Source organism: Magallana gigas, chromosome 3, assembly GCF_963853765.1.
Source record: "Magallana gigas chromosome 3, xbMagGiga1.1, whole genome shotgun sequence".
Taxonomy (NCBI): Eukaryota; Metazoa; Mollusca; class Bivalvia; order Ostreida; family Ostreidae; genus Magallana; species Magallana gigas.
The window spans coordinates 41249686-41277456 of NC_088855.1; the positions used below are offsets into that span (position 1 = coordinate 41249686).

A 27771-nucleotide genomic window follows, 5' to 3' on the forward strand; every position below is an offset into this window, starting at 1 on the left:
TTCTACTTTCCTTTTACAACCTGTTGTAATATTAAATACCAAAAAGAGTTTATCTTTTTTTAATTTTCAAACCAATATGTGCGTGAAGGAAAATGACTCTTGTCAATATTTAAAGTACAGTGTGTAATAAATGAACCGTTTTACACATTCTACTTTCGGTTTCTTATTATGAGTTTTGAAAATGGAGGGATACAGTTTCGATTCTTTTTTAATGGTTCGACTAATACTTTGTTTGATAGTATGCCCTTATGTTTGGGGTAACCTTTTTAAAGAAGTATCATCATGTCCGTCAAGCAAGGAAGAGTGGAGACTTCGATCTGAAAAGAAACAATGTAAAGAGCCTATACCTGATTTCATGTGTGCCGCCATTGAAAACCAGCCAGGACGGTTTGGAGAAATATGTACAGTTGTTGGTCTTACAAGCAAAGGTAACAATTATCCGTAATTAACAGCACCATGATATATTATTTTAACTTAATCAAATAGGGTTAAACTGAATCTATTTTTTTATATAATTATTAATAATTTTTTATTGACTAGACAGAAGAGAATGACAGAATGGATACTAGTACACACATCTAACAATGTAACAAATTGTCTCTTAATGTATAAGAATATAATGTAGGCCATAATTCGCATATACTGTATATTACAAGATCATATACAAATGTACCTATACACTACTTAAAAAAGGAAGTTAAAGTCAGTGAAAATGAGATGAAAGAAAGAAATAATTGAGAGAAGAGTGTATGTGTGTGGTGGGGATAGTCAATTATAAAATTACCTATTAAATGTGATATAGATAATAAGTATGTCATAATAATAATTCACATATACTTTGCCATTGCCTTTTCCTACTCTAAGAATCTACAGTCTTTAAGCAAAATATATTTCTCTACAGATATTCTGTTTTTCATTATATTTTCAAGTCCACTGAAATTCACCTTTGGAACTTCTTTATATCTACTTACAAATATGTATTGTTTTATTTTTAGAAATAAAAGATTATGTACTTTATACAAATTTCTCTCTTTATATTTTCCAAATAAAATTGAATTTTTGTCAAATGTTACTTGTATTTCAAATTTCCTTAGCAACCACTCCTCGCATAGTTCCCAAAATTCTTTTACATAATAGCAGTCTACAAATGAGTGCTTAATAGTCTCTTTAGCTCTTTTACAAAAGGAGCAGACTGGGGATTCTTTAACATTAAACTTGTGTATCATCTGTTGGAATTATTCTATGTAAAATAATTGTAGCCATTGGAGTTTTGACTCTTTAGTAGTTGTTAAAATAAGCTATGTATTTGAACTTCCATTCATTTAAAAGAGAAGCCCTTATACCGAATAGAGGGAATCACTTTTTAAATAAAAAAATCAATTTTCATAATAACTTTCTTCTTTGAGATAAGAGTGAAATAATCACTGGCTTATTTCACATATAATTCTTAATACCTTATCCATGTATAATAACATTTTACCGGAAAACTTAAGTTGCATGATGTCTCTTAGCTAGAAAAGACGTTTAAAATATATTTGTGTTGTTTATGTGTCTTTCTGTGTTGTTTTACAGGTAAATGTGTAGTTTTGGATGCAGACACGTACAATTTAAATTTCGTTAGATGTTACGCAACTTCCGGCTGTCCACCAAATGCATACATATCTTATGATTTGTATAAATGTAAGTATAAATGTAAGTTGTTGTGTGTTGTAACAATTTAACGGAAAATATTGTGTAAATAATGTTAAAACTAATTCAGTTTACATTTAGAATATCTCAAAAAATATTGTATGATATAATCAATTCTTTAAATTATAGAGGTACATAACTGTATCAATATTTACCTAGATAGTTTGCAGTTATCTTCTTCTTGCTGGTATTTTTTTTAGATCCAGTGTGTTATAACTACAGCAGGTAATTTGTTTTGAAAACACCAGAACTGAAAATTGTAGTTTCAAAATAAGAGCTTTATCTGGGTAATGTAACCAACGTAGCTGTGACCTTCATTTATTTCAATATAAAACATCATATTACACATTTTATTAACTTTCTCAGCTCGATTAATACATATTAACGGTGACATAAGTACGATATATGTAATGTATATTCCACTGTTAATTTATAGTCTTATCAATTTCTTAAAACTCTTAACCATTTGCTTTTGCTTCTTCGTAATGAATACAAATTATAGTTTCTAGTGTTTGTCACATTCAATTTTGTTTTAAATCTTTTCTATTCTGCATGGAATATATAAATGAAAACATGACTTGATAAACAAATTGTGAGACTTGTATTTTAGTTTTAACTTAACTACAGACACTCAAATTTTGGTTACCATCGGAAATACTTTCATAAAGCATTGTAAAAATAAAAAAATAAGATTTGGCAACTTTTAGCTCAGATCGTGATCATGACTCTTTAAAAGTGAAAATCTAACTTTTGCGCTAGCTTTGGTTGAACTTTGACATATTATTTTGTATAGAAGGTCAAACATGTAAAAAGTATACACAGGCGGACAAGCAATCGTGAACTGAATTTACAAAAATATTTGAGGCGTTCGGTGCAAGTGAGCTGAAATCAAAATTATGCATGTGAACTATAACTCAGTTTATATATCCATATGTATGATTTATTTGTTTGTTTAGGATAACTTATTAAATATTAGCATAATTGAAATGAAAAATATATTTGGTTGACTTTTTCATTTGAAGATATTCTCTACTTTAAATTTTTTTTTGGGGGGGGGGGGGGTTGGGGTTAGTTGCGCCGTTTTCTGCTTTTTCCTGCATCACTATGCTTTTCCCGTTAATTATTGTCAGTGTTGTTTTACCATTACACGTAGCTGTTTTATGTAAAATAATATGATGCTATATAAAAAATAATGGCAATATCGTCTAATCGTTTGTTATTGAATCGATATTTGCATTTCTGATTATTTTATGTTTATTCATTTGCAACTGGAGGAATGTATAACTTTTTGTTTATTACTGTAGAGAAACGACTACTTCAACTTCGACAACTGGAGCTGGACAAGATGAACAAATTACGTAAGTATCTACGATTGATTGAAATTCTTGTTCCCGTGTTAGACATGAAGTTTTCGACAAATTCGGTCACCAAACAAAACGCATTTCAAATCAAATGCCTGTTAATCAAGCACAATGAACTAGAGCAAAATTTATTTAATCCCTACTGAAAAAATAAGTGATCTTCAAACAAAAGTTGTTTTTCTTTTTTAAATAACAAAACAATGCTTTTGCCATCGCAAAATCAACATTCTCGAACCTATTATCAAAATTTAGAAACATATTAATCCTTCAATATTCTGTCTATTCATTTTATTTTAAGATAAAATTTGGTTTATACAAATTTACAAATGGCACAACTTACTAGAACTCGAAATGAAAAAAAAACAGAATTTCTCTTCGAGTTTGGGTTTTCATTTTTTTCTTTTCAAATTTGATTACATTTTAAACTTTCCAACGAAATTGTCCATACTTTTAAAATATGCAAAGTTTTTATTTTATTTATAAACTTTATAAAAAACATCGATCGGCAAGTTTGCTTTATTCTTATATATTTATACCATGCATTAACTACATGATATTAACAATTCTTTAGAAAATACCCCACTCCTCCAAATGGTTGTTTTAGACATTTCATGAAGTATATTACTGGAATCAATAGACAGAACATACTTCAAATGTATTACAACAAGTGTTCGTCATTCAAAGTTATAGTGCATTAATAAATAAAGATAAGAAAGTCTTCAATTTGCAGCAGATTTGTTCCTCTCTATTTTGCTAAAAACAAAACTTAACATTAAGTTGATTTTAAGCAATGATAATCATACTTCAATAATGCTTTAAAAATCCGAAAAGAAAATTGTTGATGTGTCATTCCTCCTTCAGCTAAAAAGATAAGAAAAATAGTTTACTGTCTATAAATGAGCGATTGTTTATTACAGATAACATCTTCACAAAAGCCAAGCTGCATTATAGGTCAACATTTGAATTCTTTACCGATAATCTATTATCATAGATCTGGATTAAAACCCGAAATAAGGAAATTTATAAACTGAATGTATTTTAATACAAATAGTTGTACAATAGACTGTATATTATGATAAACAAGAGGCCCAGGGGCCACATCGCTCACCTGAGCAACACTAGCTGTGATAAAATCAGCTTAATGGAGTCATAAAACAAAATATCTAGACAATGTAAATGTATCCATGTAAATCCTGTATAATTGAAAAAATTCTCCCCATGGATATTCTTTTGTTTATAATCAATCCCCTTTTCTAACGGAATGATTTTATAATCCTATCAGATTTTGAGCAATACAGTTCCCAAAAAGATCCTAAACATTGTTTATATATGAAACATAAACCTACATCAATATCTGAACCCCTTGTGAGGCCCTAGAATCGTCCAGAGACCAAAGTCTAAACAATTGTAAAGAATCAGCAAAATGTCAAAATGCTTGCATATAAGTAAAACCATATATGATAACATTTCAGTTTTTGTGAGTAATTAAAATGTTTTCCTTTATAAAATTGGATCCTCAAAATGGTTCCACAATATTCCTCAGGATTTTGATTTTAAAGGATTTGAATTTACATTATCTAAGATTGCTTTCACTAAAGTTACAGCGCTTCTAAACAACTAGTTTTTATTTTAGAAGATTTTAAAGATTTTTCTCAATATATTTCTATGTATAAATTTGCCCCCCCCCCCGTTGTTACCCCACCCTAACCTCGAGGATCATGATCATGATTTGAACAAACTTGAATCTACAAATGCTTCCACACAAGTGTCAGCCCATCTGGCAAATTGATTTCTAAGAAGAAGATTTTTTAAATATTTTTCTCTATATATTCCATGTAAAAATTGCACCCTACACCCAGGGATCATGGTTTGAACAAAGGACTATGTGCAGTATTATGCATTTTTGCCCCCCCCCCCCCCCCCCCATTTAAGTTTTAAAAAGAGCTTTAAAAATAAGGTGGAAGATAGTTAAAATCATATTGAAAATAAGTATGTAAAAGGTTATCACCACAGTGACGTCATAATGTAGAAACAACGGCACGAAGATTGCCTTATTTTGATAAATTTCCAATCCTACTCCTGCGAATCATGATTTATTTATTTTTTGAAAATTGATCGTTTATTTTTTTTTTTTTTCTTAACATTATATACAACATATAAACAACATCTTATGAATCAAATTATAATAGAACCAAGGCGATAATAATGATAGTATTAGCATTAAGAAAAGTAATCATAGTACATGTACTGGAAATAATAGATGATACGTACAATATATTACATGTATATGCATACATCTTTATAAAATTATCAACAGATTTTTAAGTTACACTTTAAGATACATGTATATTGCTTTAAAAAGAATAATAATGATAATAATAATAGAGTTTAACATAAAACTATGTAAATCCGAGTAAATAATTTTTAAGAATTCTAACAAAACACGTAGATAAATGCTGTTTATAGGGATCACCACTTCTTCGTTACAGTTCATTCACATACCCTATAGACAGCGCTACGAGGACTGGTCTCCTCTCAGTAGATACTTTATCTGTAAATGTATTATCAAATATAATATAAGTTAACATGTGGTAATATTTTTACAATATACGAGCAAAATAATATATAATGATATAACTTGCTCTAGATTTGTACTTCAAACGTAAAACAGATGCGTAGTTTAACAGAGATGATTTGATATGCGCCACAAGGCCTTCTTCGTTTTCATCTATTTTTTATAATCTACAATACATTTTATACTTATATATTTTTAGTGCTATTAGGGACATTACAAAATTTAATGTAGCAGATTTTCTATTGTTTTCTAAGTAAAAACCTATAATAATATGTTTCCATTTAACATAAAAAGAAAGAAATTCTCTTTATAACCTCCATATCAGTAGCACATTTTTACATTCATAAATCAAATGTTTAATTGTTTCCATATCGTTACACTCTGGTTTCATATCTACCTTCCATTTACATAAATAAGCATTATTACACAGTATATTATTAAGTAGTCGGTAATTGAAGTCAGATAACTGTTTATCTTCAGCATCTAAAATTTTACAGACATATATCTTTTCCCATTGTTGAGTATCGTGAATTTCAAACAGACAGACAGTCTTGTCTGGTAGCAAGGTTTTGTAAACTTCATCTTTATAAAGTTTTTATTAAAAAAAAATTACATTTTTTTCCATACAAGTTATCATAGCGAGTTTGAAAATTTCTTATCCACAAATTTTGTACTTGCGAAAATATATTTTCTCACCACAGATTTTAACACAGAAATAATAGTCTTATATTCACATAACCAATTAGATTTATCTTTTAAAACAAATCTTTTAACCCAATTTTCAAAAAATAATAAATTTCCTTTGTATTGCATATTACAATTGTTCCATATGACTGTCGTACATTTAGTATATCGACATTTGACATTATATCTAATCGGGAAATTTCACATTCATTTAGAGCACGAAGTACTACTTTATAAAACGGTGGAAATTATAGATTATCTACGTTACTCGAAAATTGCAAAACACACATCACATCTATGTTATGTTTGCTACGAAAACCGTTTAGTATATTATACAGAACTCCTTTTGATTTCAATATTCTTGGTAACCAGGCCGCTTTTAAAGTTTTGAGTTTACTTTCTAAATCGATGATACCCAGACCACCATTTCTAACATTTCCGATAAGTATTGCGTTTTATTCTTTCTGATTTGTTACATATGAAATTAAAACTGAGACGTTGAACTTTCTTTAAAAATTCTTCTCTGGGAGGCTTAAAACAGATGCTACGTATATAAGTTTTGATATAGCTAGTGTGTTATTCATGCAAGACTTTCCAAATAATGTTAATTTTCTGCGTTTCCATGTTATTCAAACAGTTCTTCCATATCATTATATCTTTAATCCAGTTTTTGTTGTAACATTCCTCTTTGTCATGCCCATTATATATATATATATATATATATATATATATATATATATATATATATATATATATATATATATATATATATATATATATTTGTATGTATATACCAAGACATTTTACAGCATTTCAGCTACTTTAATTCCATTAATTTCTGTAAATGTGTTTTTTAGTCTACCAAGCAATAACCATTCCGTTTTACTAACATTTTTTGGGGATCGATCACAGAACTCGTGCACAATTTTCATTGTGTTTATAAAAGAAATATCATCTCTTACAGTTATTGTTAAATCGTCTGCGTGCTGAATACTTTTAATTTCATTTGAGTTTATGTTAATACCTTTTATGTATGGATCACTTTTAATTTTCATTGCTAAAATTTCAGCTACAAAAAGATACAAGATTGCCGATATAGGACAACCCTGTCTTATGCCACGTGACATATTACATGTTTTAGATAGCCAACCATTATTTTTCTTTTTAAATGTTGGAATCTTAAATAAAATTTCCACCCATTTTATAAAAATTTTACCAACATTGTATTTTTCTAATACTTTAAATAAAAAATTCCATTCGACAGAATCAAAAGCTTTTTTTCAAAATCTAAGACAGTAGTATACCATCTTCATTTTCTGCATTACAATAGTCAAAAATATCTAGAATAAGCCTAGTGTTTTCCCCTATATACCTTCCTTTCACATAAACCGTTTGTTTTTCATTAATTATATTTGATAAAACATTTTGCAATCTTTTGGCGAATACAAATGCAATAATTTTATAGTCAGTGTTGGTGAGACTAATTGGCCTGTAATTTGTTAATAGATTTCTTTCACCCTTCTTAAACAAAAGAGATACTATAGATAATTTTGGGGTACTTGTTATTCCTCCTGGTCATATATTTCCTGTAAAGCTGCATAGAATAATGGCCCAATATCCGACCAGAAAATTTGATAAAATTCGCTAGATATACCAGGAGATTTATCTTTTTTCATTTGAAATACAGCGTCTTTACATTTTTCGTATGACGGGAATTTATTCAACATGTTTCTATCATCAGCGTTTATTTCTAGAACATCTATATTTGATAAATATTCATTAATGTTTTCATTAGGAATGTTATTAGAAGAGTATAGGCTTGTATAGAAATTAACCATTTCCCGTATTATAGTGTTTGTTTTATTTAGCGTTTCACCGGTGTGTGACTTTAGTTTTCTAATAACATTTAAAGTTTGATGATGTTTTTCTAAATTAAGAAAGTACTTGAATTTTTTTTATATTATCACGTATTGACTTACATTTGTTTTTTGCAAAATATATGGAGAAATCTTTAACCTTTCGGTTTAAGATACCCATCTGTCGATTGCGCCGAACGAGTTGTCTAAGGTTTTAACAATATTTCTAATGTTTCTTCTGTATTCTTCATTTTCGCAATATGATACATTTAATTTCCAATACTCTGGACCTCTGTTATTGTTTACAATCTTTAGCGCAAATTTTAAAAAATCTAAGGTCCCTCATTCTTTTTCCCGAATGCGTTCCTGGAATTTTTCATAATATAATGTTTTCTATTCTTGGAACAAAATTATTACTAATAAATACATAGTGTATTCTGCTTGTAGGAACATCCCTGGCATTACACCAGGTAAAACCTTTAAAATCTGGATACATATTTTTCCAAACATCAAAAATATCTAATTGTTTAATTAAGTTATTTGAAAAATGTGAACTTTTGTCTTGTTCATTATCTAAACGACAATTAACATCCCCACATAATAATACATTATCATTTTCCTTATGTTTATTTATATAACTTAGAAGCTTTTTAAAGAAATCAATTCTGTTTTGATTATCGTTTGGCGCATAAATATTAACCACGGTGAATTTATATTCATTTATCTTCAAATTCAGCAGTAATTTTCTACCGTCATTAGATCTCTTTACATTGTTAATTTGCACATCGAGATTTTCTTTAAAAAGAATAGACACTCCTCTACTATAAATAGAATCGCTAAAAGCGTGGTATGATTTACCCTTCCATCCAATATTATACTTTTTTTCATTTTTCAATAAAATGTGTTTCTTGCCAAAAAAAATGATATCTCTTTTTAACTCATTTAGAGATGTATAACATTTTTTTCTTTTTTTCATCAGTATTCAACCCCCTTACATTTACTGATAAATTGTAGATTTTCCATTTAAAAGAAAAACAATATTACTGGAGTAATATACCGTCCATTTGTCGTTCTTTGTCCTATCACAATCATATCCAAGTTTTGTCGGGTTTATCCTTGTAGGCTTTGAGCGTCAGATTCGGAATCGGAATAGTCCCAGCCGGAGAACTTTAGAGATGATTTTGCCTAGCAAATTTTTCCCCGGCCACGCAGCTTGTTTGGTATTTTCAGTGCCAACCCTGTCAAGCCCGGAACCCCATATAACGTTGTATGTAGATTCAACAAAAATAGCATGCTTGTTAGAAGAGCGCAATTTCTCACGAAATCTTTCGACCTGCACACATTTATTTTCAACAACTTCCGTCATCACTTTTTCGCACGTGTTGTTCCACTGCTCATTGGTTTTCACTTTGTCGCCGATCCACTTAGCTGACAGCGCATCTATGGCGCTCTTTATTTGAGCAGCCGCATTTTGATCACATCTCATTGCTTTAGCGAATTGGAACGCATGTTCCGCTGACTTATGTGTAACGCCATAAAGGGTCATCTCATATTGAAAAAAATGGAAAAGGACGTTATCTTCACCGTAAAAGGTAATGCTATTTTGTTGAACTTCGTAAAAATCGCACTCGCGATCTCCCAAGGTATGACCTGATTTTTTATAAGCTTTACATTTTGATTCACTTTTACATTTTTTTCTTGTATGGTCAATAGCCCAGCAATTTATGCAAAGCAGATGTTTTACAACCTTAGGTTGCCCGTAGTGAAAGATTAAGCACCTGAGACCTCCACAATAGTTGACCCTAGGCAAAGATTTGCCGATAGGTAGCGGTTCTATGTATAGATCAAAGTACTGAGAGTACTGAAAGACGGGGTCTTGAAAATTTTAATTTGTAATTGTCCATGATTTCCTCGAAAATGCTTTCAAAATTTATGAGTTTGAATTGTTTGTTACAATCTATGTTAATTCGGCTTTTTTGCAATTGTCTGATACTTTGTCCAAATTTTACTCTATCCCGGTCTTCATAATTGTAGAAAATTGACACAACGGTATATTATGTAAAATAAGACCCTACTGGCACTGTACCAGTTATCGGCTAAAACTTAACGTTTTCTTTTCGTAATTCCTTATTTCTTGATATTTTTGGATAAAACTTGACATACTTTAAAAAGTGAACTCCTTATTTATCAATCTGTTAGTTTATATCATTATTTAGAACCCGAAACATCTTTTTTTTTTTTGCTTTTTAGCGCGCCCCGAATTTGCCGAGTTTTTACGATTTACTGTACCAGTTATCGGCTTCGTGATAATAACATAGTAAAATCCGTGTTCATGTCGATTTTATACTCTGCTAAATGTAGTTTGAATTATGCCCCTTGTGGGGTCAGACTAAAGTAGTCGGGGTCATGATACATTATAAACAAATCTCTAAAATTATTCGTTTATTATCAGACGGTAATACGCCAAATCGTAGACTATTTAGAAAATATTTATGCAATCAGGCGTTCAATTGCGCTACGAATCTGTCGGAAATTTGTGAATTCCTTTTGTTTATACATGTTAAATGTATTGATTTTATATGTGAAATCAAAGAAGGGATATAATAACGTATCACAAAGAGGTAATATTCTATTTTTAACTTATTACGTCACTTCCCCCTCTGCTGAAAGTGCAAAGATGTAAACTCAGCGGTAAACAATGATCGTTTAAGCTCATGTATAAAACATATTCAAGGAAATTTTCAAGCAAACTTACTTTTCTTTATGCCAAAAAGACGACTGAATTAAAAAATCTTGGATTGTTGCGTGCTTTAAACCCGAACTCTCAGTTTAGCCGATAACTGGTCTTAGCCGATAACTGGTACAGTACCAGTAAGGAAATTTTTTAAAAATTACTACTAACCGGGAAAATCAAACAACTATATCAAAGTAGATAATTTTAATCATTAGATTTATTCAATTTTGTGATCCAAGGGAAAATCCACAAGTCGGATGGTGTCCGTAATAAAAGTTTTATGAACGCCCTGAAAACTCTAAAACTGCTGAATTAACAAACAAAGTGAACATTTGTATACCGATAACAAACACAGGCACCTGACGTTAGAAATATTTTTTTACAATAAGATTCCAAGAACTTTGACAATAAAAAGATTTGTCACGGTCGCCATTTTGTTTTTTAAGACCAACTTATCTGACACGATTTTCTTTATTTGCGATTCATGCAAAATTAATAGGTAAAAATAAATCTGTTCGCCACTTACTACTTTTTTGTGTAAACTCGTGCATCACCTACACGAATTACGATACAACCAATCCTTTCATTAAAAATCATACTCCGAAAACCAGAGACATAAATAACAGAGATTGTCAACTCCGCCATTAGCGTGTAAATGTTACGGGTCTAACCTTACTTTGAGAACTACAAGTGCAACAGCAATCTTGTATAAGTCATTAAATTTGAACCTGAGAGTGAACATGAATCTGTAAATATTTTAAGCATGTTTTATTTATGACATATATACAAAAACTCTTTATTTAGTTTTTAAATTACTTTTTAAAAACTTATTGACTTTTCATAAAGTAATGGTAATGCATTACTTTACTCATGTAATGGTAATGTAATACATTACTTCAAGAAAATTAAGTAATGGTAATGGTAATTTTATGCCCTAATTCATGAAGTAATGGTAATGTAATGCATTATTTTACAATGTAATTCACCCCAAGCCTGATTCCAACAAAGCCGGAAAACATGAACATTAACATTTAACTCGGTTCTTCAATCGATAAGATTGTATATATTATATGATGAATAAGTCTTCCAAAATGTATAATCTATTATAGATTTTGCTTACAATGCATTGTTTAAAATTTAAGGTATCCGATCCATAATAGCCTCGGATTCAATGAATCTGGGTGCATAACAGATATGGATGGGCCTAATACTCAATATATTTGGACATAATTTTCCTATTTAAGTATCAATATGTAGGAGTGGAATGTGTCCCAATTAATGACCTTTTCCTTTTTTGAAGAGTTGACCCTTTTGTTAGAATAAAAATTAATTTTTATAAAATCTACACGGTATAAAATTTATTTTCAATAGTTTTTCTGATCCTTATGATAAAATACATCTTTCCACCAAAGCATTTTTTGATATTCCTAGTAATTCCTTTTTTTATCTTAAAAAATGTGCTCGTCTCCATAGACATTCATGCAATCTTAATTAATTGATTACTGCTTCGTTAATAATATTTTTGAAAATTTCTCTCGGTGAATCTGTTTCTACTCTTAAATGCTTTAAATAAATATCAAAGTATTAAATATATGATGGATATTCAAGGTTGGAAAAAATTGGTCCTAATATGGATCAGATACTTTAAATTCAGTTTAATCAACTAAAGAGCCAACGAACGAGAAGGCAAATTCAGACTTGTTTTTATTTTCATTGTACACAATTCCTTTAGAGACGAACAGCAGTCATACCGCAAGTATACTGGAAGCCAATGAAACACCTATTTAATTTGTAAAAAATCTGTGTATAACCCGTCCCGATTTTAACTTCGGCTTGCGCATGAAGTTTGGTAGTATTAAGGTTAAAGATTGTCAAAATAGAATTCACAACTTTTCAAAAATGTTACATTGCGTTTGGGAACTTTAATTTCGATTCCACCATCAACATCTTCTATTGATTAATGAGCTCGTACACCAACTGAATCGTCAACGGCGCTGTGCATTCAGTTACGTAACTCATTCCACATTTGAACCCGAGCAAGAATATCTTAATCAATAAAAAACTATTTGTTTATTTTCTAAATATAATTTTGTTTATACACAGAGGACTTAAAAAAGATTTAATGCATGTTTTTATAATACATATTTACTGAAATGCATGAAAACTTTCTGCACTATTTTCTTACGTGTAGACTCAATTCATGTGTTCTACGCGTACCTTCCGATTTGAGACTTCGGCTGACAGTAAACCAATAGACGGGGTCACGTGACGGTTCCCATTCAGAACACTTGTCATGTTGTTGCTGACTGGGTGCCGTATTTTTTCATAAAGTATTTTGCTCTTAGCAACACACCCAAGCTTGTCTAGCAGCTCCGATACAGCGGAGTCATTAACCGAAAGCGGTAATCCACATATGCGGATCTTGAGCGTCGTTTCGTTTGGATTGAGGTTCCCAGACGAGTATGGATTTGTATCAAAGAATGAAATTGAAACATTATTTAATTCCAGTCCATTAATGGAGAATAATTTTTCTCTACTGCTTCTATCCTTGTGATAGAAGCGCCAAAGGTTATGATCTTGCTGTAGACAATGTAGCGAGTTTCCTATGATTTTTGTCATGCTCTCCATCAGGTCAAAATCTGTTATCCGTTATCTTTACACTGAATGTCTGAGTCTTTCAACTTGAAGTATAACGGTTTGATTGTTCGGTCGTCCATGTAATCGGTTTGACCAGCCATGACGGAGATTTAAATCGACGCTTGCTGATAGTGATAATTACTCACCAGGTATTTACACCAGTTCAAAATATAATACACAAAGGTAATTCCAAAGATAATAAATCCAAACACCAAAATTAAGAAAACACATATATACACAATCATGAACACATCCCTTCCAAGTACAAAGAAAAGAAATGTTCAGGAAAACCGAAAAATCGGTAAAATTGTCAATAGACTACGGAGCTAAGTAAGACGCTTCTTGCCAGTTCAGTGTCACGTTACCAAATTTTCTGCAAATCATGATTTGAACAAACTCGAATTTACTCTAAAAGAGGATGCTCCGACACAATTTTCAGCTATCCTGACTGATTGTTGTCTGAGTAAAAGATTTTTAAAGATTTACTCTATAAATTCCTATGTTAAAATTCAACCCCCCCCCCCCACCTTGTAGCCCCATCCTACCCCCGGAGGTAATGATTTTCACAACTTTGAATCTACACTACCTGAGGATGCTTTCACATATGTTTAAGCTTTTCTTGCTCAATGCTTCTTGAGAAGATTTTTGAAAAATGTTCAATCATTCATAATTATGTTCCCTTTAAAAAGAGGGTGGTTCTGAACTTTAACAACATTGAATCCCCTTTGCCTAAGGGTGTTTTGTGCCAAGCTTTGATGATTTTGGCTCAGTAGTTCTGGAAAAGATGTTAAAAATGTTAAAAGTTTATGGACTGACGGACGGATAGACGGACGACAGACAGAATTTGATCAGAAAAGCTCACTTGAGCTTTCAGCTTAGGTGAACAAAGAATACTGGGATACTTATGAATATGTTTCATTCCAGGAATAGAAATCCTGAAAATACCAAACGAGATGGATCTGTTCACGCAATTGCTATCTCTACGTTCACAGTATTTCTTTCTGTTCTATTTGTATTTCTTATGCTTTTGATGAAAAAAAGAAGATCTGAACCAAAAAATGGTAAGTAATAGAAAATGATATAACTCGATGTAACTTTCTATAATTATTCTTTGAGCTTCATGCCGAATGTTTAAAAACGTTTTACTTTACTTTTATCTTGAAGACTTGGAAAACAATGAAGCAGACGAGCCTACATTCCTGTTAAACGCAGGTACACACTCAGCTTTTACAACAGGAACTCATAGGGACTTTATAACGATGACGATGAGTCAAATCGCCTCTCGCGAAAACGTACTTATCAATTGTCGTTTATTTTACCATGTGTTTAAAATCCTTCGAATTTGACAATATAACGTGAAATTCTTTTTTGTATGCAAATGCAAGGAAAGAAATCAAACGGTTTTATGGTTATTTTTTTCCACATTGACGTCATGAATTTTAAATGCGATCAAAAAGACTAAAACATCTTACTTTTCGACAAAAGTTAGAGAAAATAATTTTTTCTCCTTTTTTGTCGTGCTGTTAACTGTTTCTTTAAAAACGTTACAAATGATACCATGTCTACACAAGATTTTTTTTTAGATTATGTTCACTTCTCTCCAATTGGCTACATAGTATAAAAGATACGCTGATTTATTTTGGGGTTATTTTATACGAAAAATATATCTTTTTTGTTGTGGTGAAACCCCCATTTTAATTCGCTGTCATAAATTTATGAAAATGTTTGTAAACATAATACATTTATGCATTTTTGAAATAACTTTTTTGAAAATCTACATCAAAAGTTTCATAAGGTGAATTTCATTACTTCCTTCATAAGAATACTTACTTATAATATGATGTATAAATACTTCTATAGATTTTGAAGACTCGAAAGAAAATACTCATATCTAGATACATATATTTATACTTGTACAAATGCTATAATTAGGAAACTGTAGTTATAGTTACGTACGATTTGAAGAAAAAATAACTCACATTGGTTTTCTGAAACAAACTATTTTAAGCTTTTCGAATTATATTAAAAACGATCAGTTTGTATTAATAACGAATACTTTCAGATATACCCACATACATTTTATAAAAGTATATACACATTTTAATTTTCTTTCAGATAATAAATTAGAGGCACTGTGTACACATAAAATATCAATCTTAGGAGGATATATGAAATTTCAACTTGTAAAACTAAGTAAAATTAAGAACCTTCGATTTCATATGGTCACGCATTCCGAATCGTTAAAACTCCATTTCAAGGAAAACTTCGATAGGATGATGAACTCAAGTGCCGTAGATTGGACTACGTTTGATTTGGATACTGTATACACCATTCTGACAAACTTTTGTGGCATAACACCTCCGGATCGGGGCTGGGGCTACAAACCAACAGATGAGGACATTTCTGAGGGAGCAGACATTGAAAGAATAAGAATCTTTGTGAACGAGTATTTGGATAATAAAATGTTTAAGGTCGAAGAGGCTGACCAGATTATCGAAAGAAGGAAGGAAGTTGATTCACCTGATATTATTGATTTTGATCACGAGACAAAAATAAATTGTAAGTAATTTTAAACTTTTTAAAGGTATTAAAGTTAAAAAGAAAATAAGCTGAAACATGGTCAAAAACAAGTATAATCAAAATCATATTTTGAATATTTTAATGTCAATTTATTGAACATATTTTCTATTGTAAAGTTACTAATCTTAAGATTAGGAGCTTTATTGACTATATGACAAAACATAATGTAATGTTTACCTACCAATTTGTATTTGTATAAGTATTACAACCTATAGCTAGAGCACGTATCAAAGAATGGGCGTCATCGGCCCATGTACGATACACAGAAAAGGAAATTGAATCTATTAATAATTGTTTACAGATAAAAAGATAAATCCGAACAATGTCGTGGAGCATGGAACAGTTGTCACACGTGCCATTGCAAATATTCTAGAAAAACTTAAATCGAAGAAAATTGTAACATGTCGCGGAGCCATTGGTTGCGGAAAAACGACTGCATTGAAATACGTTGCTAGAGTGTACAGTGATGACGGATGGACGATAAAATGGATAAAGGAATTCATGGACGAATCTTTTTTTAACAATGTAATCGAGACCAACACGGACAAAATTATGATCTGTTGTGACAATTTGTTTGGATCGTTTGGTTGTCAAGTGTTTTCTGATAAAATGTTTGATAGATTTCACTATTTTATGAACTCGATTCATAAAAGTGAAAATAATATGAAAGTGTTGCTCGGTATCCATGAGCATGTGATTGAAGAAATTTCCTCTAAACACTCTCTTGTTTCGCAAGATTACAATGCGATTGTAGAAATAGATAGCCTTTCACAGTCGGAAGCATTACTAATATATATAACGCAGAAAGAAAAGTTTAATATCAAACAGAAATATATTCCATTTGAAGATTTTCTGGAGTTGAATAAAAATAGATCTGCTAACGTAGGATCCCCTTTCCAGACTATGATGATTTCAGCGGCTTCTGATGTCTTTGGCACAAAAGTATTTTTCAATCAACCGTTTCAGCTTCTGACAGAGCATTTTTCCGAACTATTATATGACAATGAGGAAATGTTTTTTTCACTTTTGTATTTTATGTGTGTTGTGGTTTTCGATAAGAGAGAGGATGGACTTAAAAGAGACATAGTTAATGCAATTTATCCCCGTTTAGACAGAAACACCATAGAATATTACCTACCAGAATTAGGCCCATACATACAGGATGATGGTAACACCGTGGAAATAAAACATGACGTGATCTCGATTGCCCTGTTTCATACATTCATGATGCAATCGATAAAACCTTGGTCTATCTTTGCAGCGTGTGATATCCGACGAACTTTGGAACTCATACGACCTTATGACCAACGCGATAAACTTCATCATTTTGCTGTTCCTTTGTCAAGGGAAACGCTTCATGCTGCAAAAACAATCATAAAGGCAAACAAATTTCAGAATGAAGTAGATAGCAGAGGACATCCTTTATTGGAACATTTTCGTTAACACAAAACTCTCATCTTTGAACGAATCGAATAATTGGCATTGACTTGAAACTCCAAACATTCAGTTGATTTTCAACGAAGTCAAATATCAGAAATGCTTTTTTTTTCAAAAACTCAGTATGTCAAATATATATCAATTTAAATGATAGTATGCGATTGTGATGACGTAATGCTTGCCATTAAAGTGTTCGTTAAATTTATGATTGTTTATAAGGTTGAAATTTTCTTATTCTTAAATTCCTATTTTGCCTATTGCCATATAACATTGTAAGGATATGGCATCAAAGCCCTTAACAAACATTATTAATAGAACATTTAAATATACTGAGATAATTAAAATCATGTGAATATTAAATACAATGAGTATAAAAACAAAGTAGTCCGTTGAAGTTATTAAGGAGATGTGATTATCTCATTTATAGATAAATGTTTTTGGCGAAAATATAAGCTAAACTATATATGATACCGGAGTCGATTGGTTTTTAGGTATTCAATAATTCCGAAAGCTAAGTATGAAAAAAAGTGAGAAAAAAATCATCTGTTTCTAAATTTACTGCCACTTTAAGTGATCTTAGAAATAAACAAATATTTGACAATGAAAACTTGCATCAAGATTATTTCATAGAAATTTTTAAGTTGATTAATTCAATTAAGAGTATTTTTATATCATTTACACTTGAGTCCCTGTGGCAGGGGAGGGGGGGGGGGCAACTATTTTTATTATATATATATTTTTACAAAAATGTTTATTCTTAATATGATCGAGTTCTAGAAACCACTATAACAATATTCCGTTCGAGAACCCCAACATATATGAATTATATTAAACCGGTCAAATTCAATATGTGCTTATAAATATAAAATAGACATCACTTGGCTGGAAGAAAACATTGGTCTAGTATAAATACATTTATTCAGCATGTTGTAAAATGCATCCAAATTAAATCAAACAGATCACTATGTTACCGTTAGCTCCATGTACGTTATATTTTTTTATGAATTTGCATAATTATCTTCTTGCATTCTTCAGTTCACAAATTTGGACATTGCTGTCACAAACAAATCGCAGTAATTCCTGTATTGTTAGTTCTTTTATGTTGTGGATTTATCACGTACTGAACCCCAGTGTTTTGATAACATTTTATATCCCTTATGAAACATCATGTATTTCAGTTTGGCATTGGTCAGTATAATAGACTCAACCTGGGTCAATCTACCCGCATTGTTAGGGCTCTATAAGGTTTGAATTTTGCAGTTCTGGACGGAGCGCACGATTTTCCCACGATTTCTCCACACGGATCTGAACACGTAAAGTTAAGTAATTGCCCAGTAACTAAATTTCCAGAGGTTGTTTCCCGGGGTTTGTCTCATTTAATGCATGGACGAGGCTCTATGTATTGGCCAGAGAGGTGTTGATAGTGACTGACAGCCTATGATGGACAACCGGAAGAGTTTCCGGAATGTGAGGACTACTTGGAGCAGGAGGTGATCTAGTACACTAGTGGGCACAGTGGACAATGTCTTAGTGTAGTTTGGCGATTGGCGGAGACGAGGTGATTGGAACTTAACGAGATGGACCGTCGTATATTGCTGAGATTTTGAATATTTGTAAATATTGTATATAAATATTTATTGTATATAGAATTGTTGTTATTATCAATGATCAGAGAGCCCGGTCATGGTGACAATTGATTCTAGACCAAAATCAATGATCATTCTGAGAACATAGTTTTGATATTACATGAAGCAATTTAAGAATTAGTCAAGCTTTCATTAAATGTTATCTAAAGCTCTTATTTTTCAATACCAAATGTCATGAGTGGTGGTGGTAAGTTTTATATGTAATGACAAATATATGTACATTGTACATAACACAACCAAGGCAAAAACTCTCAAAATTAACATATCTCCACCCACAGTAAGGACATGAGATACACAGTGGACCTAGAAATTCACTTCAGTGGACCTTATTCTCCGTACTGTGCTGATATGCAGTATCACGTTCACATTTATTCAAATAATCCTCAAATTGAAAAGAAGTATTTAGGGTTTTTTTTGGTCCTCAGCTTTTGAGCGGAGTTGATGTCACATCATTTGTACATTATGTAAAGCACATTTAACTTTTTAAGCCCTGATTAGCAATGTCAGTTTGTTTTGTAAAATGGTCTACCAATTTCATCCACTTTCCGTTTATCATATGCTGACCTTTTTTTTATTTAATAGTTCAATCATCCTTGAATTTTTTTTTGTGATTCTGTTACTATTTAAAAATCAAAGTACTGAAGTACTGAAAGCCGGGCTCTTTTGGTGTGTCTTTATGCATATTGTGTAGTAAAGACTGAAAATATCTCTCTCTCTCTCTCTCTCTCTCTCTCTCTCTCTCTCTCTCATACTTTTGATGTCGGCAAAGCGTCTGAGCGCGACCAAATTTTGTAAGCGGCTATAAACAAAAATATGTCTGTCTAGTAGAAAAAAATTCAGCAGTTGCTGCCTTGAATTTTGCAACAAGCGTTATATATTCAATCCCCATTTCTTCAACGAGCAGCAAAGTAGTTCATGGACATTTATGCGCATTGTATGTGTCCAAAATGCATAGTCTTGTTTTTAAAACACGTTATTAATATGAAAACTTTAAAAAGAAATAAAAAAAAGAAACAAAATCCCAACACTTTTGATAAAACGTGGTTCTTTGTGTAACTATTTGGTATAGCGGAAGCTTTTACTTTGACGCGGTTTACTTTTGAATTTGTGCTATTTATAGTAACATAGGCGATTTGCCTGCCTATAGCCAGGACTGCTTTCAGCAGAGCCCGGATAAAAACGAAGGTTAATTTAAAAGTAAAATTAGTTAAGTGTCTGTTACTTGTGAAATATGTTGATTTCAACGTAGAAGTTCACGGCAAAATGAAGTGACTCTTAAGATGTTGCATCCAATACTTACTGAGTATCTGGATGTTTTCAAAGAATGTAATTGTCTTATGCCTAGTAATATAACTTAACATAAAAGCATTTTTTACAGACTATTATCAAATTTATATGTAAAAAGCTAGTTGTATAATTTTTAAACAATACAAAAATACTTCATCTTTAGGATGTAGGCAATTAAGTGGCAACTAGAGAGAACTTATGGACAAAAAAATAGAGATCATAAATGATTTATTTAAATAATTATTTTTGGTTTCAAATAAATAGCTATATAGAATAAGATTATATTGTTGATGATACCTTAGCTAAGCTTTTCCTGAGCTTCAATATTCAGAATGCGTTTGGTTACTAAATGAATTTTATAAGGATACTGGATTCAACATGTGCACCTTCAGGTTGATCGAGGTAGATGAACTAAATTTGAAAAAGGAGATAATTATCAAGCATTGCCACCCTTTCTTTTCAATTTTTTCTTGGATTTTATAGGCAAATATCATGAAAGAGTGTGACCCCTCCTTGGGTTAGATGGCCTTCACACCCCTCTTATCAGGATATCCATTTTGTTTGAAAAAAAAATGTTTCTGCGTTGGTTATTTCCTCCTTTTTTACAGTTCAAGACAAAAGTGTTTTCAAACTACAATGTGTTCTAAACACTGTTCATGGGTGGGACGACGCCATTGCAAATAGTATTTAAGAAAATGAATGCAGTGTGTATATAATAACTAATATCGTGTTTTAAACGTTTAATTTCCGATTTGTTGTTTTAAATTTAAAAAAAACAAAACAATTTATGTTCAATGTTATGACTATGGATAAACCCATCCAACCCAACCTTGGATTTCAAAACGTATGTGTGCATTAATAGAAATTGCAGGTATCCTGTGCTAGCTATTATATTCCCAATCTTCATGAGATGTATAACAATACTCTTTAATCTTATTACACTAGATGATATCCCGCACAAGTGCGGAAATTAACACTTTAATACTGATACAGTGCTTAATAAGTTGAATCATATTTTTGTTCATTTTTGCATAAACTGAGACAGAATTTTTTCTTAAATGGTTTTTAACCTATTTATTCAAATTGAAATAAAAAAAACTGCATGGCTGGATATTTAGAGCATTAGACAGGGATGAAAAATCTAAACTGATGTGGATAATGTACATGTATATATGTATGTGTCCTTAATTTTGTAAGTTGCATTTGGCTGAAAAAAACAACGTTTTATCTTATTTCAAACCAGTGGGTGGATATTCATATTGGATTTTCTAAATTTGTACTTGAGGTCAAATTTTACTATGCATATGGTTTTTGGGAGTTGATTTTTAATCAACTCTCCTATGCAGTTACTCTGGCAAACCGAAAGTGAAACATTGTTTGGACCTAAGCACAAATCACCATCGCTGACAAGACGTAGATCTTGAAAATAATAGATAAATTCGATGTACTGTATGCTGTACCATTGTTTTTTCAAAAGAAAAGTATCCATAAATACCTTGAAAATAGTCAGATTTTATATAGTACGAAAAATTCAATTGTTTTTTGTAGTTGCATGTATTCCTACACTAGAGTTCAATATAGTCTCGTTCAACCAGACGCTCGCCTGTCTCCGTAAATCTCCGACAAGCAAAGAGACTCGCTTGGTAGTCGGAAATTAACGGAAACAGCCGAGCGTCTGGTTGAACAAGACTAGAGTTCAATATTGCTTGGATCTAGACGTGTACAATTTTTAGAAACATTTCGAATACTGATACACAGTTTGATGGAATTAATTCTATCTTTAAATATTACATAACATGATTCATGTTATGTAATATTTAAAGATAAAATTAATCCCATGGGTTTTCTCGAAATTTTTGTCGGAAAAGTTCAAGAATTCATATTATTAAAATTGGCATAACATATCGTTGATTTTAAAATTGATAATAATCAATCAAATCAACTCCCGACAGTACTTCAGTACTTTGATTATAACTGTCCCTAAAAAGAATATCAGATATAGGATGTTACACAATGAGAGATTTGATACACATACGCCTTGTACGCACTTGTTTTCTTTCATTCCACCTGAAAGCTAGCTTTTCGACAAGGACACATCATACTTTTCTTTGAAAATAATTTGAAAGGATGAATTCCTCAACAGAAAAATATCCGTTTAAAAAAAGGTAAGAGTACACTTGGTGAGGTTTCCGATAAGGGAATCATCTTAAGCCTCTCCTCTGAAATATATACTAACAGGATTAGAAAACGACGATATTGACCAAATTCATAGACATTTTGGAATTATTTTATGATTGGAATATTTGTGAAATAAAAGCAGATCCATGAAAATAGACACGATGGCAAAGAAAAAAGACTATTCTAGAGCTGGAATGTTTCCCTGTGGAAGTTGTACTCTAAACATTCAGGGGTGTGGGTGGGGTTGTGTTCTCTTTATTTTGCATCAAGTGTTGTAGGCATCCTGTCTACCTGAGATCAGAAATATTGTTAAGGTATTTTTTGTCATGTGTAGCGAGTAAAATATTATCAAATTTTAAGTATCAAAAAAACTTTTAAAAGTTTTGAAAGTGGCTTTGTTCTTTTTTTCACAATTTTCTTTCGTATATGATTCAAACCAGTATTGTGTTCTATTAAAATACTAGTGTCATTTTCATTTGAGACAAAAATTCAATTTAAGTGCACAAATTAATTGCGCCATTATAACTCAAATGAGATAAGCTACAGATATGTTGCTGTATGGGAAAAAATACTTGCAATATATGGTGCAAAAAACTAGTTAGTTTGTGACTAACAAACCTACTTTTTAAAACAAATTCTGAGCAATCCATCGATACCTAAAGGACTGCGAACGATTGCATTGTCTAGCCGCCTAACTAAAAGTCATTTTTTGAAAATTGTCTAATTAAAGTTATTTTTATACTAATGTAAACAGTTGTATATATGTTCATTAAACATGCATGATTTGGTCAAACAAAAAGAGATAACTTTGTAGTTTGGGTTAAAATAGCTCATTTCATAATAGAAAATAACGGAAAACGGAAATGTTTTTTAAAACAAATCCCCCACCGTGATACAAAAATTCATTTTGAGGGGTTTTATATACTGTTATTTAGCATATTTATACCAAAGGGTTTGTTGTTTCGGGGGGGGGGGGGGGCATAAGTCTACAGACCGAAATACATTCCAATAAAGAATTTTGCCTGGTACATTTTCGAGAAATAATTAACAGATATGAATTAAAATGAAATTTTACTTTAATATCTAACGAAAGCATGTGATTCTTAAGTTTTTTGCACATATCGACGGCTAAATATTATTTTCCTCACTCATAGAGACCGATTTCGATGAAATTTTTTAGACCCCCCGTAAGCAAAACTTTTGTTTAAAAGTTATGAATTTGACTACAAATTTTTTTTTGATATAAATCAGTTAGGATTTGATCATACTTTCAAGTAGATAAATTTGTTTTTGAATATCTGACATAAATTCCGAAATATTCGGATGCAAATTATAGGCCGGAAACGGGCGTTAGCGTTCACAGTTCTTTATCCCAGACTTTTTAACTACTCTCTTTACCTGCCTACAAAATTGTTTTTCAATGATCGATCAGGCTGATAACTTCATTTACTGGCCGAGTGGAACTTTCGAAACTATTTCTTGAACTGCCCAATCAAACAATTTCTGCAGGTTAATTTGTGATCGAAAGTCTTGACCTGAAACTATCTTTAATTATTATCTGCATAACATGCTGAATAAGCACAATTACCAGGATATAGGAAATTCTCAACAATAAGTAGAACCAACTGTGTTTTACGTCGCATGTCGGAAGAATAGAAAATAGTTTGAATTAAGAGATAATTTAGTACATTGTTTCAAGCTAGAAAATGCTATTCCGAATCACTGAAACCGCGATGAATTGCAAGCTGTATCGTCTTTGGTGCTGGGACAAGCTTATGGAATTGTTTTTTTAAGTATGATGATCATAAAGATCATAATAATCATCGAACGCGCTTATGGTTTTACGGTTGCTTAATTCAAAAAATAAATACACAGTTGTTTATATCTTCTTATCTGATATGAATATTATATTACATTCATGAAACCAATTACTTTTTTCCGACAAAATATCAGACAGATCGTTAAGTGTTTCCCTTTAACCATTTTTCTTAAAATGATTATTTACATATATGTAGTGAACCACTACATATTCATTTTAAAAAACATAAAGTTTTACCTTTATCCTTAAAAAGTGTGTTATTCCATGGCTGTTGCAGTAATAATGTTACATTCTACATGGTGAGAATGTGTGCCTTTTTCACAACCATATAACAACAAAATATGTCTTTAAAAAAATTAGGAAAATAATAAATAAACGTCAATTTCTATTTTTTCTCAGACGTTGTAAGTTTGAATTCAAATGAAGGGTAACCTTTTTTAAATCAGTATTAATGACCTCATTAATCAAACATTGTACCGATAGCCTCTTAACCCAAGATGCTTTTGGTGCCTAAATGTATTATGCCAAATCCGCCTTCTTCTATGTTTCCTATTTAGGTTGGTCCTTACTTAGCAATTGCTTGGTTTAAGTATTACATTTTTTTTTTCGTGAAATAATTAGTTTGACATTTTATGTAATAAAAAAAATCAAAACAAAATAAATATCTTAATATTATCAATATGTAAACCCCCTTTTTCAAAACATGTTTAAACTAATTTCCTTTTTTACAGTTTTAAATACATTTTTTTAATAAAACAAGTTGTAAAAAATATTTTATAATCAAGTATTCAGAGAGAAACACATTAAAGTTGTCATTTTTATTGATAAACTGATAAAAAGGACATATTGCAGGGAAGGAAAACCAAATAAGAAAATAAAAATCATGTTTATCTTTTAATTTTCAATGAGTATTCATTGGGATTTGTTCAAATTAAATTTTGATCCCGCATGACTGCAGAACATTTCAACAGTTTGTAATCCTTGATAAAGAGCTAGTTGTATCGTTGTATATCGCAAATTTTTAATTTCTTTAGTCATATCTTAAATATCAAAACCATGTATGTTATAATTGTTCTTTAATTTCAATGCTAAAATTTCTGCTATTAAAATACAGCATTGCTAAAATTATAAATTCCTGTCTTATTCCTCTTGACATTTTACATGATATAGATATCAGCCAATTATTGTTTACCATTTTAAGACTGGTGTATCGAAGTTCTTTTTTCCATATACATCCAAGAGTAGATAAAAAAAACATAATAAAATTCACAGGGAAATCCGTCTAAGCCGATTTTTTTTTCATATCAAGATTCAAGAACGCGTTTTATAAAAGGGAAGGGGGGAGGGTTGTCATGGACATTTGAGCTCTGCCGGAAAGGGGAGAAGTATCGATTGATAAAACAATCCATTGTCATTTAAAGTTTAGATAATTAAAAAATCCGTTTAATCAAGGTCTACTTTCGGTTTCTTATGCAAGCTTCATTTAAAATGGAGGATTACTGTTCAGTCTCTTGTCTACCAATTCTACTAACAATGTTTTTGCTATTATATTCGTACGTTCATGGTAACCTTTTTGAAGAAGTGTCATCATGTTCATCAAATGAAGAAAAATGGATGGATCGAGCTCAAAAGAAAGGGTGTCAAGAACCCATACCTGATTACATGTGTGCCGCCATTGAAAACCAGCCAGGGCGGTTTGGGGAAATATTTACCGTTGTTGGTCTCAAAAGCAAAGGTAATAAATCTGCATAGATTAAAGCCCCTTATCATTGTGGTCACGGGACACTGAGCCGAGTGGACGCATTTTCACTCCTCTCTGTCATTTTGACTTTATTTTCTTGCTTTGTTGCAATTTGTGCTTCCAAAGTTCATCTGGGTGATTGTCTAGGATAATTTACCCCTTGGAAGTTTTTGATTTTGTTCGACTTCGTATATTTCATGTGATTTATTGGAGGATTTTCTAAATCGCACTGAAGAGTGAGTACATACTCAGTTCTGTTTACCTATTGTGTATATATTGAATCGCATCTGTAAATAACTGTAAATACCACTCATTTTGACTTCCTTTTCTGTCACTGCAAAATGGCACAATTAATTAAGCCTATCTACATAAAGGATAGTGAATTGTACAAAGAAGAGAACGAACGTATTTCTAATTTCGATCTTCTTGAGGCGGTCAGTCGTTGTGTTAGTGCTGATGCTATCAAATGCATCCAGCTCGATCGAAATCTTTGGCGAATTTATTTCACTGATAAACAAAGAAGAGATTCTATTCTATGTGAGGGCTTTGACTTTAAAAACCACCACATCTCTGTATATGACTCGAACCCCTACTCCGCTGGCCTAGAACATCCCAGTGACGAATCGCTCAAAGTTACGATATGCGGGGTTCCCCTCTCAGTTGATGACTCCGCCATCCTTGAAATGCTGTCAAAGTTAGGAGCACATCCAAAAAGTGAGCTCAAATATGAAAAAATCAGAAATCCTGCAAACAATAAAATGACAAGCGTTTTGAATGGCAATCGTTTTATATATATCGATCCACTTACATCAAAACCTCTACCACGCTTCAGCTACTGTGCTGGACTTAAATGCAAGATCCTGCATCGCGGGCAAAATTCTGACAAGCCTACTGTCTTATGTACAAAATGCTGGAAAAATGACCACTATACCCGTAATTGTCAAAATGAGCAAAGTTGCGCAGCCTGCAAAAAACCCGGACACGAACCCGGCTCAAGCGTTTGCCCAAAATTTGTTGCAGATCCAAAAAATGTTGCTACCGTCCAAGGCGCAAAACATGTGCTATCGAATTTCTATCCATGCGATCTTAAGATCTTTGGAGAAAACTTCAAATCTGCAGAGCAGGCCTACCAGCTAACCAAAGCTATTCGTACTGGCAACCTTGTGGCAGCAGACAAAATTCGAGATGCCAAGTCGGCTTTGGAGTGCAAGATAATTGGCAACACCGTTACTAATACCCCACAGTGGAGGGATGAAGCTGATGATGTCATGGAGAAAATATTATGCGCAAAGATTGATCAGTTAAAGGAAATGAATGATCTTTTAGCTTCCTCCAGGCCTCATACCATCTTCGCCCACTCCGTATACGATCTCTACTGGGGCACCGGCTTGGACTCCGAAAAAACCGTGCATACTGCTCCAGATGCATGGCCCGGTCAGAACAAGTTCGGCAAGCTGTTACAGCGTCTTGCGGACAAATGACGAACGAAGCCGCGTTCCGTCTCCATGTCCAGAGCGGTAAAAACCAGGCAACAAGACATCGATAAG

The 27771-nt window shown here is 31.8% G+C and overlaps 1 protein-coding gene across 1 annotated transcript; it reads left to right on the forward strand.

Moving 5' to 3' along the window:
• The first annotated feature begins 152 nt into the window (after positions 1 to 152).
• LOC105329942 (uncharacterized) lies at positions 153 to 27705 on the forward strand. Its single transcript, XM_066077878.1, has 8 exons — positions 153 to 428; positions 1573 to 1680; positions 1890 to 1914; positions 2994 to 3047; positions 14461 to 14597; positions 14701 to 14748; positions 15652 to 16095; positions 27245 to 27705. The coding sequence occupies exons 1-8, from the start codon at positions 182 to 184 to the stop codon at positions 27703 to 27705; spliced, it is 1524 nt and encodes a 507-aa protein (XP_065933950.1). The 5' UTR covers positions 153 to 181.
• Positions 27706 to 27771: the final 66 nt, after the last annotated feature.

What these genes read in the sequence shown, in the direction of transcription:
- LOC105329942 (XM_066077878.1), top strand. Translation starts at nt 182, where the DNA reads ATGGAGGGATACAGTTTCGATTCTTTTTTAATGGTTCGACTAATACTT. An exon ending in TGTTGGTCTTACAAGCAAAG is followed by an intron (nt 429 to 1,572) that starts GTAACAATTATC and finishes GTTGTTTTACAG; the next exon opens with GTAAATGTGTAGTTTTGGAT. An exon ending in AAGATCTGAACCAAAAAATG is followed by an intron (nt 14,598 to 14,700) that starts GTAAGTAATAGA and finishes TTTATCTTGAAG; the next exon opens with ACTTGGAAAACAATGAAGCA.